Below are 22,972 nucleotides of genomic sequence, written 5' to 3'. Positions count from 1 at the left end.
GAGGTAACTAGAGGTATAATGTTGTATAAACCAAGGGGAGAAAAGGCTACTTTTACGTGGATCTATTACAACAGAAAGTGGCCCCCACATAGGAAGAAACTGAATATTGTGGATGAAAATAAATTGTAATCAATAATGTATCCTCCTCATTCTCTAATCGCTTTTTTTCTTTTGCTTGAGCTCATGTATACAAAATCCCCTCTCCACCTGTTGCCTGCCTACCCCCACCCCTCCTCCTCAATTGATCTGATGTGAATATATTTCAGCATATTGCAAGATTCATATTCTTTTGACAAGAGTTAGTCATTGGATCTGACGTTGTAGTGGTGGTAAGTGTAATGTCACATGGATATTAGAAATCTAAAATAAAAACAGTGTGCTGGAGAAACTAGCAGGTCTGGCAAGTTCTCTGTTTCTGTCTCCAGAGTTAGTGTTTTGTATCAAATGAGGTCTGGAGAAGAGTTTTTTTGTCACATGCAAAATGATGTGTCTTTTTCTCTAGAGGTACTGCCAGATTTGCGGTTTCTCTCCACATTAGTAAAAACAAATGGTGATGTTGGTACAATAATTGTTTGCACACTGTCAATCATAGGGTTTCCATTGTGTTTAGCGTTTTAACAAGTCAATGTTGGCTAGTTGGGTCTTGGAGTAGATAAAAATCTAATTTCCTTTTCTACACTTTTTGGACTACCTGGAGAGAATTGCAGAACTTGTTTTGTTTTTTGACAGTGCAGTTCAGATATCAGTTTTTGAAATTGTTTGTGCAACCAGTAATGACCTCTATGCTTACAAAAGAATAGGTGCAGTGTTCATTGTGATAGGCTCTCAAAGCTATTGATATGACGTAGAAATTGTCTTTTTTTTTCAATTATTTGCAGCACACTTAAAATGTGCTCCACACTCAAAACCAGAAAAGCTGTAATTTCTTGTATGCTGACATCCCTATAGAGACAGTACTGTAGAATTCTGATCAATGACTTGCTTACTTTTCAATATTAGGCAGTTCAGTCTATCTTGCTAAACTTAAATCTTGTATGTCAGATTTGTAGGTGCAACTTGAAAGGAATGGATCATGAGACAATTATAACAGATCTTTGCTTAGTTCATTGATTTATTTTTAATTGTTTTTTTTGGTTTGTTGAATTGCATAATCTATACACTAATGTACTACTGGGCTTTAAGTTGTGTTTAAGATGTACACTGGTTATTTTACCTCAGTACACAACTGCATTTAATTCTGTTTGTTTGATCTGCAGGGCAGTTGGGAAATCCCTTAAATAAATACATTAGACATTATGAAGGTCTGTCATATGATACAGATGTTTTGCATCAGAAACATCAACGTGCCAAGAGGTCGATATTACATGATGACCAATTTGTCCACCTGGACTTCCATGCACATGGAAGGTATGTACTACGCATGTAGAAGTTAAAACCCTTCCTCCATTAACATTTAACCTCATCATTTCAGTACGACCTTTTTCCAGGGTGCAGCTGAACACACTTCAAAACAGTGGGAACTGCAGATGCTGGAGAATCTGAGACCATAAGGTGTGGAGCTGGATGAATACAGCAGGCCAAGCAGCATCAGAGGAGCAGGAAAGCTGATGTTTCAGGCCTAGACCCCCCTCCTGAAGAAGGGTTTAGGCCTGAAACATCAGCTTTCCTGCTCCTATGCTGCTGCTTGGCCTGCTATGTTCATCCACTTCCACATCTTGTTATCTCTCGCTTCAAAAACAGTTCTCTTAGATATTCTCCTTGTTTAAAATTCTAGTGATTGGCAGCTCTATTTAGGTAATGCAATTGAGTGTTGAGTTTGTGTTTCACACAGTCTTAAAGGGCCATTTTGAGCTCATTTATGGAGTAGAGAAAACGTAAACTTCTTTTCTGACGAACCTTCTGTGATTTCTGTCTTCTCTGGCTAGATAGAAAATGAGACACCAATCAAAGGATGAGTCAAAACACTAACTGTAGCAAAATCCTTTTGCAGCATCCATTGTTGGAGACTGACACTAATCTTTACATTTAATAAAAAGAAAAAAATGTTTTTCAAAAACGTTTGTTGCTTTAGTATTAGCTTTGCCAATCTGAAAGTTTTAAATTTTGAGCTGGACCTTTTTAGTGAGATTTTGGTTCAAATTGGGCTTGGGTATGGCCATGGTTAAATTTTTAGCTCTTGCCTCAGGGTTTGATACAACAAAAGACTGAAAAGTATATTAAATAATGCAACAAATAGTGTTGGTAACTGTTTCTACTGTGAATACTAAGTGGTTTTTGAAATGCGTTCATCAACCTCCTGTAATGGTTTATTACTGAGATCACCTGCCTTCTGAAAGTGTCTATCTAAAAATTGTGAAGTCCTGAATGCAAAAGTTGTTTAATTATAAAATGTATAGTAACATTTTAAGTAACTCAGTCCACATGAAAATCAATCTTGTAACATGCTGGTTCTTCTAGTAAATTTCCAGTTCTACTTAACCTCTAGAAATTTAATAACATTAATCAAACACTGATTTAGTCCTAGATAACAAGGTGTACAGCTGGATGAACACAGCAGGTCCAGCAGCATCAGAGGAGCAGGAAGGCTGACGTTTCAAGCCTAGTCTTCATTTTTGAAGGAGCATGTAGGCCCAAACCGTCAGCCGCCTTGCTCCTCTGATACTGCCTGCCGTGCTGTGTTCATCCAGCTCTACACCTTGTTATATCAGAATCTGCAGCATCTGCCCTTCCTACTATTACTGATTTTAGTCTTAGTTTTTTTTGCACACATGGTTAAGAAATTCCATGAAACTGGATGTTTAAAAGCAAAATCCTAGAAATGCATATCTGATCAGTGAGCCTTTAAGATTAATTGATACTTTGCAAAGTTCCTTTCACAAAAAATTCAGTACCTTGTATTCGGAGAATATGCCTGTTTTAACTTTTTTTTTGTTCTAGTTCACTTGAATATGACAATATGGACCCTATGTATAATCAGCAGTACAAGGGTGTTATTGTGCTGTTGGTAAAACAAAAAAGTATTGGAGATTGTAAACACATCTTTTCACCTGTTACCTTTTTAACATTCTTTTAAGTTCCAGTGTGGCTAGTTTTCTGTTCTTGAAGTTTGACATGAGGGTGAATCAATTCAAAAGTCACTGAATTGTTACTTTCTTGCACTGAATTGCATGAGCTGCTGTTACAGTTCTAACTGGCTGCCTGTGTTATCTCTGTATTCTTTGAAGATATTCTAATTCCTCTATCAGTTGGTGCTAAAGCACAATTGTGTAAACATATATATACATGGGATTCTTCAGTTTTTCTTCCGAACCTTTTGTCCTTAATTCTGAATTCACCTGCACTAATCTAGTGAGCAGTTAAGCAGAATCTAGTTGCTTTTTTTTAACTTTCTTTATTAAAATGAACTGAGGTGAGCTGCTGTCCTATTGTATCTGTTGACCACTTGGGGCTGTGCACATGTAAATGTGGGATTATTTGGATTTTTGAATTTAAGGTACATTTTGCATACTTAAATCTTGTTTTTTTTTAGAAAAGGTAATGTAGTACTAGTTGAAACTGCTTTATCTCAATTAATTAACTAAGGTGCTTCTTTGTGCCACCTGCAGTGTTTGGAAGCTTTTTATTGCATGACCCAAAATAAATGTTGCCCCTGATTTACGCAAGGGATCAGACCCTCCGCTCCTTGGAGCAATAACTCACTGCACAGCAGGTAGGGTCCCGATCTATAAATGGCCTTGTATCATTTTGAGGCCAGCCAGTGATAGTTGTCAGGGAATCTCTACCATGAGAGTGCTCAAAACCCTGATTTTTTACAATTAACTAGCTGGCATTGATCTGGTGATTGGTCAGCATTGGAGTTTTTTTTGACTTCCCTGTACAATGGAAAGCATGGTCTACAAATTATTGAAAGCCCAGGGCAGAAATGGCTAGCACGAGGGGTCATAGTTTTAAGCTGGTTGGTGGAAAGTATAGAGGGGATGTCAGAGGCAGGTTCTTTACGCAGAGAGTTGTGAGAGCATGGAATGCGTTGCCAGCAGCAGTTGTGGAAGCAAGGTCATTGGGGTCATTTAAGAGACTGCTGGACATGCATATGGTCACAGAAATTTGAGGGTGCATCCATGAGGATCAATGGTCGGCACAACATTGTGGGCTGAAGGGCCTGTTCTGTGCTGTACTGTTCTATGTTCTATGTTCTATGAAACTATAATTGACTAGGGTGACAAACGTATTCTCAAGCTGGAGCTGATCATTTCATCAAATAGCAAAGTCATGTTTCTGGCTAAGCATTGATAGTTTATTACTCTGCATGTGATGACATCAATAGTTGTTTAACTGAATGTTACTAAAAACTGTATGTTGCTTGTCCATGCATGTCATCTAAGTTAAACCAACATGTTGCCCTACGGAAGACATTGTCTCACTGGACTACGTTGGCTTGCCTGCAGAATTTTAGAAATCATGGTCTCTGTTAACCATGGCAAAGGGATCTTCCCAGGTGGAGCCAGTGTACACGTAAATGTTGGGTTATAAAGTCAAACTGATGGTTAAGAGATGTTGAGTCCGCTTGAGAAGTGCACCAGTGAAAATGAGCCAAACAGTTCGTGACAACCCAACATTTGAGTAAGCCATGATTGGTCAATTAATGTTAGTGTCATCCTGAAGAATGACAAGGACATTTCTTTTATAAATTAGCTGACTTTTATTTGTTATATTAAGCTCATGCAAAAAGCATATTTGCCAAGCATCTGTCATAACCTCTGGACATGATGTTTTTGTTTTGGTGATGATCTACTTGTATTTTTGTTGTAGAAGCGTAACAAAACCATTTGCAGAAAGCCAGATCCAACAAATAGCACTTGGGACACAACTAGGTACTTGGTTTTTAAGATATGCTGTATTAAGGATAAATATCGATCATTACATTAAGTAGATCACTCCAAGGCTTTTTTCAAAAGTAATACTATGGGATGTTTTCTGTCTGCCTATGCATATAAACTTGGTATCTGGTTTAGTACTTCATGCAAAGGACAACACATTTACAAGATTGCATGCTGTTAGTTCTGCACTGGAGCCTCAGTCTAGATTTTTGCTCTTCACTCTCTGGCCTGGGAATTAATGGGAGTGAACTTTTTTAATTGTCTTGCTGATTAAATTTTAGATGTTTGGTTGCATTTGACCAATTTTTCCTCTGGATATGTATCCATAACACAGTTAACCATGATTCAACACCAATTTGGCTCACTAGTGGGGAATACTTTGTAAACCTACTTAACTTTGTTAATCACTTGCATTTTATTCCATTCATCGCAATTCCTCTTCCATTAATTAAAATAATCCATTTTCATAACTCAGTTGTTGTCAATGTATTGGTCCCCTCAGTCCTGTGACTGTGTGAGTTTCCCCTCTTCTTATTTACTATAAATCAAATATGTCATAGATATCATAGAAATCTTAGTGTGGAGATAGGCCATTTGGCCCATCAAGTCAACACCGCCCCTCTGAAGAGCATCCCACCCGGACCAATTCCCCTACCCCTACATTTCACATGTCTAATCCACTTAACCTAAACACCCCTGAACGCTACAGGCAACTTAGCATAGCCAGTCCACCTAACGTGCACATCTTTGGACTGTAGGAGGAAACCCGTGCAGACGGTGGGGCGGGGGGGGGGAGGAGGAGGAGGAGGAGGAGGAGGAAGGGGAGGAAGAAGGGAAGGGAAGTGTGCAAACTCCACACAGTCACCTAAGGCTGGAATTGAACCTGGGTCCCTGGTGCTATGAGGCAGCAGTGCTAACCACTGAGCCACTGTGCCGCCTCTAGATTCAGCTATTTCAATATCTTTTCAATACATTGATGCAAATATAAGGAATTGATGACTCTCTATCCCTTCTGAAAGTTTTATGATCAGGATTATTCAGTTTTCAGTATTGCTGTAGCTAAGGAAGGCATTCATATATCATAGGCATAATTCCATGAAAAAGACCTATAGCACTGCCAATTTGTTCAGAACACAGTTTGCCTGTGCATACCTACAGCCTGCCTCTTTTTTGCCATTTTTAGATTATTTTAATCCCTCTGATTTTTAAATTGCCTTTGAATCCTGGCATTTGTTTTTGCTTTTATCTTCTGGCTCCATCCAGGATTAATCCTCTGCCTTTTTAGAGTTGATACTGCTCCTCAATTTAAGTAATAGTTCGTGAAAACCCCTTTTGCATGATGTTTTCATATTTCATCCTGCAACATTTGTTCCAATGTGACTCTCAGCTTCAGGCTATTTCTGTGTTTAGATGGTGTTTGTACAATGATCTTTTTGGAATCAGTCACAATAACTTGCAAAATCTTGATGTACACTTCAAGCTGGCTGAACTTTTTTGTTTGCCCTGTACCGCGGTGAACTATTCTTCTTCTTTTCGGAAATCTTGCAGATATATTTACCATGTAACAGCTGACTTGGAGCATGAATTGAAATCGTCATAGCTGCTTACTTAAAAGTTCCTGGAAAAAGACAAGTCGCATTTGAAATGTTAACGATAGTGAGAAATTAGTTAACCAGTTTACCATATCATTCTCTCAAGCTGCTTAAAATTACATGATTTTTGGAATCCACTCACTCAGAGTGCTAGCAGAATACAAGTTGTATTTGTGCTTAATTCTATTCCACATAATTGGTTCCCAAAGTTGATTGTTGAAGGAATACAGTTGAATCTATTTGTATTGCTTTGCCCTCATTGTGGGCAATTGGGAACATGAATTTGCTTTGTGCTAATTCAACTGATTTACTGATGTGCAGATTCTACTAAGTATCCCCTATCTTGAAAGGGAATTCCAAATACCAGACGTCACATTAGTGAGACTACCCTGGCGCTTTCTCAAATGTACTACATAGGAAATGGCAAAAGGCCTGATCATACTTCAGTGTGGTAACCTGATAATTCAGCTGTTGAAGTTAGAGTTTTGATTTCGTTTTGCGCACTGCTTGTTGAAATGGGACCTGGAGGCAGAAATGTTCTTCTTTTTCTTGTAGTTTTACTCATTTCAACCTCTTCACTTGCATGTTTCTTCTACTGCACAACATGGAGTGAAATACGTTTTTCTAAATAAGCTTCAAAGTTACCTATTCTTGAATCAGTGTTTGGAAGAGTTGGCCAGAAAAAAAACCAATGGTCAACTGCTGCTCAGTTTATGACAACGGCATATCTAACTGGTAGACAAACTGACAAATGCTTACCCTGCCAGGTGCCTCAGAGGCTCTGAATTCTGCAGCAAGTAACTCACCACTGACTTGCCACCATTGACAGACACAGGAGTGTGATTGAATGCTGTACACATACCTGTCTGAGTGCATCTTGGACATCAGCGTAAGAGGCTTAATCAGTCCCCCACTTGTTGACTCTACCACAAGCATGTAGTTTTTAACATTAACAATTTGGACAGGTCAGTCTTGAAGATGGATACTGCTACTGCATCTTCAAAACCATGGCATCTGCTATATAGAATGATGAGGATAGCAGAAGCATGGAAACACCTGGAAATGGCTTTTCAAGCCCCACACCTTCCTGACTTGGAGCCACATTAATATTGACTTACTCATTGGGTCAAGAACGAACTTGGTCCCTCAAGAGCAAATTGGTGTACTGACACTGCACAGGTTGTAGTATTTCATATTAATGTAGGTAGTTCACCACCGTCACCTGAAATACATCAAGGGATGGACCTCTTCTCCTTTGCCAGTGATGCTCATATCCTGCAAATCAATTAACCCAAACCTGCTTCTTGACCAAATAATTAAATTATGTTGAACAATTAGGCTTTGTACATTGAATATGAAATGATAGTGGTCTAGAAATGACTTCAGCATTCACATCAGGTTGGCGTGTGTCTTGGACAGTTGTGAGGTGGTAACATTCTGCAGCTCCTGCCGTGGATTTCAAAGTACTGTGGAAACAACCTTGACAAGATTGCTCTGCTTATTAATATTATATTCAAGCAATAAATGCTTGCACTTCATCATTTAGTGCCTATGCTACTACTGCCTGGTGTTCTTGACCTTGCATTAGTTTGTTTCCTGTGAATTGCTGTGGAAAAAGACTTTTTCAGTGAATTAGGAAATACTCCCATGTGAGAAACTAAATTTGGATTGTAATTTCTACCTAGACTACAAATAAAGGCAGAAACTGCAGCAAATGTTTAATAAGGGTGATATTTGTACCAGAAGAGAAACATTGTGATAATCTGACTTAATTTTTCTATGAAATAAAATTGTGGGACAGTTCAGCTGCATTTATGATTTGTTTACATTTTCTAATGTTTTAGATTTGGGGCTTCAACTGAATCAGGGAGTGAGATAATTTCTTGTATTTCTGTACTGCCCTCTCATGTGAAATGTTAGCAGAAGGTAGTGGATGCAAATAATAAATGACTCATCACTGATCCCTGTGATATGCTGCTGCATAGTGATCTCCAGTCACTCAGACAGCTTTCTGTCACTCCCCTTTTTGTCTCCTTCCATTTAAACTAATTTTGGATCCACCTTGGCAATTTACCCCTAATCCTGCGTGCTTTTACCAGTCTCTGACATGGGATTTTGTTCAAGACCTTGCTGAAATCTGTATAAACTACATCAGCTGCAGTCATTTTGGCTCAGATTTATTAGGCATGACTTGCATCTAATTAAGCGAAGATGACCATTGCTGATCAAACCCTACCCCTCCAAGTGGAGAATAATTTCTTTCCTTTAGAATTTTAACCAATTGTTTTTCCACTACTGTTGAGAGAATCAATGGTGTGAAATTCTCTGGTTTATCTCTACCACCCTGCTCGAAAAAATGGAACCACATCGGTTGTTTTCTACTCCTCTGGCATCTTCTCTATGGCCACCCAGGAGTTAAAACTTTGGATCTTAACGCCTATCATTTCCTTACTTGGCAACCACAGTAGTCTGGGATACAACTTTGTTTGGACATTGGGGGGGTTTGTTTACCTTTTTTAAGCCTGCCGAAACCTTCAATATCAGCTTATTCCCTGTGCCACTCTGCTCAAGAGCCTCCTAGTCCCTCTTCCTGAATTCTGTCCTACATCCTGCTCCATACTGAAGACCAGAGGAGTACCCATTTAACACCCTACCCACGTCCTCTGGATCCTTGCACAGATTTATTGTGAATGGGTGCTGCTGTTTCCCTGGTTAATCTCTTCCTCTTCCTCTTCCTCTTCGAAATACTTCTACAATATCCTGGGAATCTCCCTAATTTGAATCGCCATCTTTTGTTTTTCATGCCACCTCTTCGCTGTCCCAATTGCTTATTTATTTTACCTGCGCGCACACAATACTCCACGAGGGCCTCTGTTGATTTTTGGTCCCTTTTAACCCGTTTTAAAAAGCCTCTCTTTTCCTCCATGTCCAGTCTTGAATATTTCTGGGCATCACGGATTGTTTGAGCTTGTTGTTCTAAAATTTCACCCTAAGAGGAACATGTTGCATTTTGTACACTTCACCGATTCCTTTTTGAAGGCCACTAATATTTCTGCTATAGATTTATGTGTAAGTAGCTGTTCCCAGTCTATTTCAGCCAGATTCCGTCATCTTTTAATAAAATTTGACTTTCCCTCGATCTAAAACTCTGCTGCCCTTTCCTTCTGGCATTAACAAAGGAAACAACATTGTTCAAGTTAGGGGTACCTTCTGCAAATGACCATGTCTTCAATTGCAAGAGAGCCTTTGTTTAGAAAGGGCAATTTTAACTATTTGGAAAATGACATGGTGAGAACTTTTTTGAATTTTTTTCGCTTTTCTTCTGTCTGCTACCCTGCCATCTTTCCAACCTCCATTGCTCAACCAAAAACAAAAATAACTAAATTATGTATTTTGGACAGACCCATGGAGATTAGTGGTCACGCAATTAGTTTCAGCCTGTAATTTTCATTGACATCAGCCAGTACAGCGTCCCTCGAACAACTTAGCCATCACTAATGTCAGCTTCACAGGTCTATAGTTCCCTGGCTTTTCCTTACAGTCTTTCTTAAATAGTGGCAGCACACTAGTCACCCTCCAGTCTTTTGGTACATCACTTGTAACTATCAATGATACACATGTTTATCTCAGCAAGGGCCCAGCAATGTCTTCCCTAGCTTCCCACTAAGTTTGAGGACACACCTGATCAGGTCCTGGGGTTTTATCCACTATTATGCCTTTTTAAGGTGTCCAGCTCCATCGCTTCTGTAACATGGACACCTTTTCAAGATATCGTTTATTTATTTCTCCAAGTTCTCCACCTTCCCTATCCTCTTTTTCACAGTAAATACTTGTTTAGTATTTTGCCTGTCTTCTGTAGTTCCACATAGACAGCCTTGTTGATCTCTTAGAAGCCCTATTTTCTTCCTAGGTACTCTTCTGCTGTTAATGTATTTGTAGAACCTCTTTTTGGATTCTCTTTTAACCCTGGTTGCCAAAGCTGTCTCATCCCCCTTCTGCCCTCCTGATTTCCCTGTTAAGTATATTTCTACTACCCTTGTACTCCTCTTGAGATTCACTCAGTCCCAGCTGTCCATACCTGCCATCTGTCTCTTTGATTTTCTTAACCAGAACCTCCAATTTATCCAGTCATCTAGCATTCTGTACACCTACCAGTCTTACCCTTCACACTACTGCATTTGGACTCTCATTATCTCCTTTTTGAAGGCCTCCCACTTTCCAACTGCCTTTTTACCTGTGAATAGGCTCTAATAACTAACTTCTGACTGTTTCTACATACTACCATGTAAAGTGGCCTTAGTTCACTTAAGTTTTAACTTTTACATCAGGTCTCGCCTTTTTTCATAGCTACTTTAAAACTAATAGAGTTACAATCACCATAACAAACCTTTGACTTGCTTTATTGTCAAAACAAAACTGCAACGTTGCATGTGTACATTTAAGTAAAAGATCACCCTTGCATATGACTGTAATACATGCTGGGTGAGCAAGATGAAAGAAAATACTTGTTTCAGCATCTGTGTAACAGTAGTGACATTCCATGAGTTTTGGACCAGGTACAAAAAGTAACTGAAACCTCCTGTGAAAGATTGTTTCCTTCTAACAGAATGGTGAAATACTGTTTCCAGTCAAGTGCTCCCTTTTGATACGCTGACTCCTTTGCCAAGATGTATTTTACTCTCCATTCCCCTGCAGCTAGTTTTCCTTTCACAAAATAAGCAAGTGCTCCTTGATTTATGTAATATATCATTTTGTTCTGATATCTTTGCATTTTTAAAAACCTAAAGCCTCTGCTGTATTTTCCTTGCATGTGTTGTACATCAAAGTCATACAGGATAGAAACAGATTATTTGGTCCCACATGTCGGTACCAACCAGACATCCCAATCTGACTTAGTTCCATTTGCCTGCCCATGTCACTCTGTCTCAACCCTTCCAATTGTGTACTCTTCCAGATGCCTTTTAAATGTTGGAGTTGTACCTACCTCCACCAGATCCTCTGGCAGCTCTTTGACTCACCATCTGTGGAAAAAGTTACTCCTCAGGTCCTTCTTTTAAATCTTTCCCCTGTCACCTTAAAACTATGCCCTGTAGATTTAGGCTCCCCCCCCACCCCACAAGAAAGACCTTTGTCTATTCACCCTATCTATGCCTTAATGATTTGATGAATCTGTATAAGGTAATCCTTCATTCTCAGTTACATGGAAGAAAGTCCAAATCTATTCTGCCTCTTCTGATAACTCAAGTCAAAATATTCAGTCACAGCAACATCCTTAAATATTTTATGCAGCCTCTTGAACTGAGCAAATCCTGCCTACTGCCCTTCAAAATTCAGCATTTGAAATGGAGCAATCACATGAGTGCCTTTTTCCAGTTGAGAAGTTGTTCAGGGGTTCTCTCTTATTGTCCATCATGAGCTCCTCTTGACTGAGCAATATAGGAAACTGGATTCCTACAATTCTGTGCTGTAAGTTTTTTTTTGTTGTTCACTAAGCAAGCTGGATGCTGAAATTGGATGGCTGTTGGATACTTACTGGATCTTTTCTAACTGTATATCTCTGAACTCATGAACGGTCCTAAGACTGCTTCTTTTATAGCCCTGACAACTGCCCACACTACCTCATAATATCCTGGTATCTTGGGTTTGAGTAACAGGTGAAGTTAGCTGTTTCGTGCTTCTACTATGCATGAATGAGACATTTCAGTCAAGCCATGAAGATATCTCCCCTATCATACTAATGAGTGTTATAGTGAATGAACTTCCATGCCAGTGTGATGCTAGGTATGTAGGCTCTCACATCTCAAAGAATTGTGACTTGGCATGCCCTCAGCTGTTTGCAATAGATGTGGAATGGATAGTATAATCAAGCTGGGCTTACAAAACTTCCAACTTCGTGTCCAGTGTTAAACATGATTCCATAACTAGACAAGGTTAACTAAATAATGCTGAGTTTATTGAGAATTACATGAATGACCAATTGAAGATAGTCAGGTTGCAGTCAGCATTTCTTCTAAATTTCCTGTCCCGATGCTTGTGCTTTTGGAAGTCAACGGTGCAACTGGCGTGCTGCCACTGACCATGGTGTGCAGGACACTGGAGTAGCCATGCAGCTAAGAGGGAACATTGCTTTGTGGTATAAGGCATTTGTACTTACTGCAAGGTACCTATCTTTAGAATTACTTTTGCACAAAAGGAATGTATGCATTCTGAATACTTTTGCTAATCAAACTAGCAGAGATAATGCACACCTCTGGAGAAGGTGGTACTTGAACATGGATCATTCTTGATGCTAGTGTCAGTACCAGATTCTACTTGCCAACCAGTCAACACACACTCCTCATTAGTGTAAAATGTTTTGTTTTGCCAGGAACATCTGGTTTTTCATACAAATTGTTCAGATGTTTGCAAGACCAGAAGTTTCCAAAGGTAGCACTTCAGCAATAATGCATTTTGGTACTCCCAAATGTCTAAAATTTTACTGCTATCTGTGCGAAGGCTCAGTAGAATTTAAGTGGTTAATTTCTTGTAACCAGGTTATGCTTTTCTTAATTAATGTGGTATCTTTTCAAAAAAAATTGTCATTCTTTGTTGAAGGGTCTAGGCCCGAAACGTCAGCTTTCGTGCTCCCTGAGATGCTGCTTGGCCTGCTGTGTTCATCCAGCCTCACATTTTATTATCTTGTCATTCTTTGTGTTCTGCTACATTTTTTAACCATTTCCTGGCCATGGAGCAACAGTCTGCTTATTTTTAAACTTTATTGTACTTATGGAGTCAATCGTGTACATTTGAGAGTTGGCATTTTTTTTCAAGTAAAACAAATCAGTTATTCATTCACATTTAAACAGCTTCCTGGTGTTTTATGGAGAAATTGAATTTGAGGCAGTCTTTTCCTATGTGACATAAACCGTGTATTTTTAGCAATGTTTATTTTTTCCCCACCTCTCAATAAATCTGTTTCCTGTTGTAAATGGTACATTCTGTAAGTACTTGGCTAAAAATCTTAGGCTAGATCAATATTTTAAATTGCCCATATTCCATCTGTCTGTCTTTTTACTGGAAAAGTTGACAAAAATGGAGTAACAGCTTTTTGGCTGATTTTATAGGAAAGAAACAAGGGATGGTTTAAATTAACTTCCTGTACCATGCTGGTGTAGTTTGCAAATAATGAGTTTACCTTAAAGTACTTCCACAGAAATTTCTATATTTCTAGAGTGTTTCCAAAAATTTAATTTGCTTTATTCACTGCTTTCTTTCTTAGGCAGTTCAACCTGAGAATGAAACGCGACACCTCTATATTCACAGATGATTTTAAACTGGAAATATCAGGTGAAGAGCTGAATTACGATGCCTCTCATATTTACACTGGAGAAATCTATGGTAAGATTATTAATTGTGACTTCCGATACACAGATTATTTGCATACCAAGCTTCTTTGGTGTATAGTCTGCAACTCATTGCTGGATTTCTTTATAAATGTTAATTGTCACTTACTAGAAGATGAGTTTGTCTTCAAACAGTTATCAAAAGACAGGAATATTTTAAAGAGATAATTGTGAGTGGTGTTCAACATCATGTCTTACCTTGCCATGAACTTTAGTCATTATCGGAGCTTAACTCAACTAATAATTGCGGCCACGTTTACATTTTATAAGCCAATTTAACACTAGGTAAAAATGTGAAGTTTTGTGATGAAATACATTTTTGTTGTGTAACTGAGTGGGTCCATATTATGGTATCTAGATCATTTTAGGTCTGCCCCAAATTCTACTTCAAAATTGAAATCTAAAAGCATGAAAGCCAACTGTTACGTATTGCATGAGACAACAAGGTGTAGAGCTGGATGAACGCTACAGGCCATGCAGTATCAGAGCAGCAGGAAAGCTGACATTCAGGCCTAGAGCTTCTCTGCTGCTTGGCCCACTGTATTCACTCAGCTCTACACCTTGTTATCTCAGATTCTCCAGCATCTGCAGTTACTACTATCTCAGGTATTGCAGCTCCTGATTGGAGAGAGCTTCCCTAAAGTTGATGCTGCATCAGTTACGTGGACCATCTGTTTGAATTGCAAACTCTATAACATAGCTAGAGAGAGACCAGGGGTGGTACAAGTGTTCCTCTGAGCACTTTCTTTGCTGATCTTGCTTAGGAATCTTCAATCAAGAGTGAAGCCGCAGAAGACCATGAAACAACTAACAGCTTGGACGTGGTTGACTAATGAGTCTACCCACAATCATTTGTGATTACCAAAACAGCTTTGAAAATTGCTCAGCCTCAATGCACCACAGAGTACTACAGTAGAGTACATGCCTACTTTATGCTCAAGTTCTGGTTTAAGGTTTCAATCCAACACATCCTGACTCGGGACTGAAATAATGGCAGCTATGCTCAGTTGGCACATGTTCAATTTTCTGTTAAGACTGGCAACTTAAGGTGAAATACAGGATGTCTGCCTTCACAGAAGCAAAGGAGATAAGTAAGAAAAGTATGCTTAGGATGTAACAACTGTTCTGATAATTGTGAGCAATTATGACATAGTTGACTTAAAGACAAGCTTGAAGGAGTAACTGGGTATGCTGTACCATAAATCCTGTTTAACGCTTTTTCTGATGAAGAAGCTAGGCCCAAACTGTCAGCTTTTGTGCTCCTAAGGTGCTGCTTGGCCTGCTGTGTTCATCCAGCTTCACACTTTGTTACCCTATCAATCAAGTGTTAGGGATATGACTGCTGTCTTATTTTGTAAGAGACATTTGGTCTGGTTGTCAGCTTTGAAGAATTTCATTAGCAGATACCTTTTTTGCTTTCCCAGTGTCTTATTCCTAACAGTGACAGTATGTGGCCATTCTTGACAATGATTTAGGCCTTGCTATTTAAACAACCAATACAAATTAAACATGTTCCTCATACAGTACAGTCATGACCAGAATCCCCTTAGTTGAAGTGTAGAAAGGCTGGCACTGTTATCCGCTCCAGTGTAAAATTAAATAATGTCAAGTAGCCACAGTGCATTCTCCTCTTTTTTGATTTTATTTCAATAGAGAAAAATTGTGATGCAAATTTCTAACTGTGGCTATCCCATTTTAAGCAGGCTCATGTCAACGGTATAACATGACTTGCTGAACTAAATTGTTGGAACACTGAGCATTTACTTTAAAAAGTAGTTGAGAGGTTTTTTTTTGTCTGATTTTTTTTTTTGATTTTAGTTTGCTGACTGTCTCCAAATTTTAATGTCAATGCACAGGACAACTAAAGCTAGAGTTTTTGGTCTGGTGTGCTTTTTATCAATTAACAGTTCAGGTGGAGAGATTAATTCAGACCTGAGAGATAAATATGACATTTAGCATCAGACTGTGTGCCCTATTTTCTGCACCACCTTGTGGGAAATATTTATTTTTAAAAACTTGTTTAATACATTCAGATTTTTCACTAAATTAATTAAAGTTGGCTTTTATAGTCTCTCCTTAGTTACATGAGGAGAATGGTGAACCACGTTCTTTAATGCTGAAATCCATATTTAGAAGTGGCTCCCACAAAATGCTTTAAGTTAGGAAGTTTTCATATGGCAACAGTATAAGAATGGCAAAAAGGTGGCTTTGTGAGTGTTATCACTGGATTGTTGATCCAGGTGTTGTTTTGTGGACCTGGCTTCAACTCCTGCAATGGTACATAGTTTAGTTTGAATTTGATTTTGGGGCAGGCCAGTGGCTCAGTGTTTTAGCGCTGCTGCCTCTCAGCACCAGGGAACCGGGTTTGATTCTGCCCTTGGGTGACTGTGACCTCTCCATGTCGTCTGCATGGGTTTCCACCAGGTGCTTTAGTTTCCTCCTGTAGTCCCAAGATGTGCAAGTCAGATGGATTGGCTGTGCTAAATAGCCCATAGTGTCTAGAGATGTGCAAGGTTAGGCATGGAAAATGCAGGGTTACGGGAATAGGTGGGATACTCTTCAGAAGGTCTGTGTGGACATGTTGGGCCAAATAGTCTGTTTCGACACTGTAGGGATATCATGGATTCTGAGATCCAAGCTGAAATGCTCTGACTAGAGGAGGAATTGAGGGTTATGGTATTCCCATACTCCTGCTTTTTTCATGTTTGTGGTGGAGTGTTTGAAAAGGTGTTGTGTTAAGAAATCTTGCTGAGTTGCCACAGCGTAACTGGCAAATGCAGAGTGTTCTAGCTGCAGTGTAAAAAATGAGGACTTGACACAGGATTAAGATTTATCAAGCGTATTTTTTTTAATTTTTTTTTTGATGAGAATGGAGCATGTAAATGGGTGACTTGAGAAAATGCCTTCAAGATCATGAGTTCTGAACACAACTGCCAGCAGTCTAATCAGAGAATTCTTTGGCGTGTTAGTAAGATTGTTACCTGTAGAGTGGGCCTATTTTGGTATTTACATGATAGCAGACCAGGAATGCAATTTACATGATTCTGTTCCAGTCCAAATATCCTTCTTTTTATATAGAAAAAATTGTAATTGGTTATATTTGTACACTGAGTTACCCAGCTAATGCTGTTGTCTGAAACTAGCACTTGATGATTCACATTTTTGTCTCTTCATAAACATTGCATACATTAGTCCTTAAGTTGTGCTGGTCTCTAAATGATATGCTTGCATGTTGTTGGTTCATTTGAGGGAAGTTCCTTTGCGGGGGAATATCATTTCCATATTATTTATTGTCATGGTACCTTTGTTCTTCCATTTCTCTTGTTGGGTTGCTGTGCACCTCTGAATCTGATGGCTTCTGTGGATTGTGTAGATGATGAGTTTGTATTTTCTGATCACCTACTTGCACTTGGGCAGTTTCTCCAGTTCTGTGTATGTATTTGTGTTTGCAGTCGTAAACCTGGTGGTTTACTTCCACCATGTATGATTTAAAGTGACACCCAGCCCGTGTTGTCACTTAAGCTGACTCCTGTTGAGAGCATTGAATGTTTGTATGATGACTAGCTCTCCACTCTTCTTTAGTCACTGTATCCTTCTGCTTCCTTCTAAGGTATGGAGACATGCACAGCAAGGCCACTTTGACCCTCTGTACTTGCTGTTGTTCGTTGTGTTCTCCCTTGCCATATTAGTTGCCCTAAACTGTATCCCTTCATTTTTCTGGATTAAATTGTATTTTCCATTGCTCTGCCCATCTGATCAGCCTGTCCTGTAGTCTTCAGGCTTTAACTATGCCAGCAGTGATTTTCATCTGTAAACTTATTGATCCTTCCTCCTCGCAAGGAATTAAGGGCTTCGGGGAGAGCGTGGGTGTGTGGAGTTGAAATGCCCATCAGCTATGATTAAATAGCGGAGTGGACTCTGGACCGAATGGCCTTACTTCCACTCCTATGTCTTTCGGTCTTTTATTTTGTGTCTGGATCATTAATGTACATGAAATCACAAGGCATCCAACATTCCATACAGGCATACATCAGACAAACAACCTTCAGCCATTGCCTATTTCACTCCTGTTCCTGATCTAATTTGCTAAATTTATCCCTGGATCCCATGGGCTGTCTTTCTTTTCTTGACCAGCCTTCCATACAAGGTTCTGTCAGAAGCCTTACCAAAGTCCTTGTAGATTACATCCAATGCCCTACTGACATCTATACACCTAATCACTAATTCAAAAAAAGTGAATCAAGCATTGAATTTCCCTACCAGTTAAAAAGCAGCTAAATTTTTCACTGAGGTCCATTGTTGCTCATTATAAAGTTGACAATGCTATTACAGCTGAAGTGTGCATTCAGACATAACAATCTCAGTAATAGTTGTTAAAGTCAGCTGGTCAACCTCCAGTCATCAAAATAGTAGTCCACAGTGCTAAGCTCCTGCCAGTGTGAAGAGGTTTACTGTATCCATGATCAGTCCAGGTTGTCTTGCATCATCTGCTTCCTTGCTTGCTTACTTTGGTACTTCTGAGTCAGTGCAGTGCATGTAATGTAGTCCTTGATTTTGCAGCTGCCATTCAGCCAGTAGAGCACATCTCTTGCCTTTGCAAATTGTGGCAAAATTCCTTCAAGGCTAAACATGGGACAGCGAGACCTCTGTTGGGACTTCATTTAGATCCTTTGAATCCATATGTACTTTCAACTTTCCAGGTTGTTTGATGGCTGCTGTGCTGCTAACCCATTCTGTTGAAATTATCACTTTCTTCATTAATTCTTTTTTTTTTTCCTAGCTCTTCTTTCTTGTCTGTCTCTTAAGATGAGAGCTGGAACTTTTTCTGAGCAGTTGCTGAGTTGGTCTTACATTCTCATTCACTTCAAGATTGGAGAACTGTTCTGATGAAAATCTGTAGAAGACTTGAAACATAATTCTATTTGTCTCCACAGATGCTGCCAGACCTCTGTCTGTGTACACGCACCTTGTATCCTTAGAGTCAATCCCACTGTTGATGTAGTGTGCTGTGATACACTGCAAATCTCTTCTGGCACGTCGAGCTTTACTAGATCAAGCTTTGAACTTGCCCTGACTGACTGCGAAGTGCCTTTTGACATTCATGGTCGTCATTCATCTTGAAAATTGGGCTTCAGTAATCTACTCTTTCAGCTTGAATACGGTGCCATCATGCAGCCTTAACCTTACTTTTCAGGACCTCATTTCTGGATTGCCATGATGAGCCACTTAACAGGTTTGTAAAGATCATGATGTTGTATGATAAACAAGTGTCTATCTGGCACTTTGTGTTGACCTCGTGTTCTCCTTGACTGAATCAATCTATTATAAGGTTTGGAGTGATTCATCAGAATCTTGACCTGATATGACTCTAGTAGCTATCTGTACTTTGTGTTTTCTTTTAGCTATAATAGTTGTGTGCAAAATGATTCAGCTTTTTTGCAGTAAGAATACTGCTTACCACACTAGACCTGAAGCATTTTCGTCCTGCCTTTGAGCATGATTGTTCTGCCCTTTTGGGTTTGTGTATCTACCTGTAGAATATAAAAGCTAGTCTTTTCTGCCATGGCTAAGCTCTAGCTGCTGATAAATAATCTCAGAATGTCTGCATGTATGTGGCTTTCCTGAGAATGAACTTTTTTCAGTAGATGCACTCTCATAGGATCTCTTTGTATTTAAAACAGTCTTTCCTTAATTAGATGGTCTTTTAATGAGGCTACTTCACAGGATTCTGTAAGCTGAAATAATGAGGTCATTTTATTGATTGGATTTTTATTTTAACCTTGATCTAATTGAAGGTATTTAGTTTATAAGTTAAATTCAGTTCAAGTTCAAAGCACATCTTGAAGGCTTTCACAATTTCAGTGGTATTTTTGTTTCTGCCCTTCAAAGATTCAGGTTGGAATAAATTTTTGAAACCATCTCTTTACAACAGTGCTGTGCATGTGTAGTGCCACTTCTCCAACTTGTTGAACAGATCTGTTCTTATTTCTTAATTTGGCATTGCAGGTAGTAAAACTGCAGGCACTTTCTCTTGCAGGTGTTTCAGCTGTGTCCAATTTTGTTGTTGTGTTTTAGTTTATTTCATTTGGTTATAGCAGGTTTCACAGGTCTGAATGTTTCACATAATCACTGTATCAAGAGCTTTTGTTTTCTTTGCACTCAATCATGCTCCACTTCTGGTAACATGTTCTGAGCACAACAGACAGTAATTTGATCAGAATAAATAGGTCAGATTGCTGTCTGCGTTGTGTGCGTACAGGTCTCATTACTTTGACGGGACATTTCTATATGACTTTATTTCACTCCAAGCGGGTCTAATAGCTTTTTAAAAAACAAAAATTTCTGTTGGTGCAATGTTCTGAAATTTACTAAGTATGAAAAGACTGGCTGGAAAAAATATCTGGACAGCATGGTGCCAATAAGTATAACATCTTTTTTGGTCCAGTAACCGCTTTGAAGGGCAGATTTTCTTAAGACCACTCTGAATTATCTGAGCATATATCAACCAGATTCAAGCAGCTACCTTTTTTGATTGGGGATATTGGGAACTGGAGAATCCGAGTTAACAGTGTGGAGCTGGGTGAACACAGCAGGCCAAACAACCTGTTAGGAGCACGTTTTTTTTGCTCAGGAATCGGACCTCCAAGACTGTTCAGATTTGCTGTACACACAGTTAGAAAAAGCAGATAAAACATTTGGTTGCAACTCCACAGCAGCCATTACTATTTGGGAAACTCTAGTCCTGTGGTTATTTTGAGTATGTCATAAATTTAGATTGTAAGATGCAAAGACCAGTTTTTTTTTTAAGAAACCTGCTTTAATTGTGTTAATGTGCTGACAGTGCCAAAGAATGAAATGGGTTCTTGAGTGCAAGTCAGAAGAACTGTTTCCTGAGCTTATCATTATGTGCATTATACTTGACAAGGTATAGATCACAAGTTAATGAATTATTAAATTATTCATATTTTATTTCACATTTATAATGTTCCATTAGCTACTTGTATTCACCAAGTGTCCTGACATGATTTCAAAACAGTCAAGTGATGAGTTTGAAACAGCACTGATATGAAAAATAGTCTTTTGAACTGGGTGCCAATTTAAGGGTAACTGGAAAAAAATTTAATAAATATTCAATTACTGGTAGATTTCTTTGCATAGCTTAATAATTCACAATGGCTATTTAAGCACTTACCTCCTGAAGTAGCCACAGTGCTGTCTGAAGATGATAAAACTGCGTTGGTTAAATGAATAATTCTAAAAAACAGTTGAAAATGTTCAGTTTTAGTATCATATGATTATTCAACTGAATTCTTCCAAATTATTTAATAGATTAATGGTTACTGATTTTTTTTTTGGTAGGTATTTTTGAACAGTCTGATTAAATTTATTTGGATGGATTTGTACCTTTTTTTTAAACTGGGTTGTTTGACTCCGGGCTCTCATTAAACCTCTCCTTTCACATAGATTGTGTTCTATCATACCGACTGCCAACAGCATACTTTTTTCCATTTGCCATGCTGTTTTCACTCACTTGGTCTTGAGATTAGCAACAAATTTTCACATACTCCTTAGTTCAAACAAACCCCTTTTTACCCCATCCAACCTGAAGCAACTTCTGAATTACCTTAGTGGAAAATTCAAAACTTGCCTCAAGCTCCTGGCAGTTCACATCTCAAACATGTAACCTTTGGGCTCTCCATTCACTGGGATTGACTCCATTTCTATTTGTCGAAGTTTGCTGTGTGCAAATTAGTTGCTGTGTTTCTTCCATTACAAAAATAATAGTCTTGGACCACAAGTCTCAAATCTGGATTGAAATCACTGATTCCAAATCATCTTATGCTGTTGTTGGAGAATCAAACAGTCTGGTTTAGGATGAGTCAAAGTTCTTTAAAACCCAACAGTCAGTATACAACACTGAAGTAGACACTTTGATTCAACTCATTTGCGCTGACCAGATATCTTAAACTGATCTGGTCTCATGCTCTTGGAAAAGAATCGCTTTTTCTCCCCATCTGTACATCACATGTGTTTCCAATTGAATACTTTGTGTGCAAAGCCTGTTAAGGGCAATGCAAGCTGTCAAATTGTTGAATGCTCTTTCCATCACTTCTTTTTTGAAATGCAACCAGGTGATTCTGTTCATGCTTTTAATAGTGATTTAGATTTTGTGTGTCCATCTTGTGGTACAGATGGTAGTGTCTATACCCCTGGACCAAGAGGCCCAAGTTGAAGTCCCACCTGCTCCAAAGTTATGTAATAACCTCTCTGAACCAGTTTATTAGAAAAATAGGTTAAATTTTTACAAAAGTGGATGGTGGGAACTCTGTGGTACAGTGACAGTACTCCTTCCTCTGAGCCAGGTGGATAGATGTGCTATAAAGTTTCAGAACAGGTTGATCACAAAACACCTCATTTCCATTATGGTGGACTCTTCTCATGCTGTGGTTGTGTCCCTATGTCTGAACTAGGAGACTTAACTTCAAATACCACCTGCTCCAGAAGTGTTTCAGAATCTGAGAGGTTTAGTTGAAGAAAAACAATTTCTATTGTGTACAGTAGTAGTGTCCCTACCTCTGGGCTCGAAGGCCTGGATTCAAGGCCCGCCTCTGTATGAATGTCACAATCTGTGTGAAATGATTGATTTTTAAAAATTTTAATTTCCATTGTGAACCTAGCACCCTAATATTCTTGAGTCCAGCTTGCTGAGTGAACAGCTGCAGTCGTATTCAAAATCATGGAGCTTTTGCTAAGTATCAAATTGTGAGTGCTTGTGAATTCACCTCACGAGTTTGCTTTGTGGATTGAATAAGTCATACTCAAAGCACTACATTAACTTTAAATGAACTGAGAAATTGCAGAAAATACTCTACTTGACTATATCAGTGTCTGAATATTATTGGGTTTCTTAATTCTTCCTAACACACTTTAACTGTGTCTTTCGTACCTGTACTGAGTGCTAAGAAATTTTATTTTTACTGTGATATGTACCATATTTTGAGCCCGCAGTGTTCGGTGTGGGAGCAACTTCACTGCTAAATTCAAAGAAAATTCAGATTCATTTATATTATAAATCTTTATTCTTCCTGAAGGATTTTAACTCACTAGATTTGAGTAACTT

At 38.8% G+C, this 22,972-nt stretch overlaps 1 protein-coding gene across 1 annotated transcript in view; it reads left to right on the top strand.

Moving 5' to 3' along the window:
• adam10a (ADAM metallopeptidase domain 10a) overlaps positions 1–22,972 on the top strand; it is a 136,886-nt gene that overhangs the window by 22,163 nt on the left and 91,751 nt on the right. The window contains exons 2-3 of the mRNA XM_048562734.2: positions 1,257–1,407; positions 13,728–13,846. Coding sequence (XP_048418691.2) covers positions 1,257–1,407; positions 13,728–13,846 — 270 coding nt within the window. The remainder of the gene's footprint in view (positions 1–1,256; positions 1,408–13,727; positions 13,847–22,972) is intronic.

The sequence above is a fragment of the Stegostoma tigrinum genome, chromosome 33 (genome assembly GCF_030684315.1).
Source record: "Stegostoma tigrinum isolate sSteTig4 chromosome 33, sSteTig4.hap1, whole genome shotgun sequence".
Lineage (NCBI taxonomy): Eukaryota > Metazoa > Chordata > Chondrichthyes > Orectolobiformes > Stegostomatidae > Stegostoma > Stegostoma tigrinum.
Note: the sequence above shows the minus strand (reverse complement) of the source record. Positions and strands in the feature narration are given on the sequence as shown.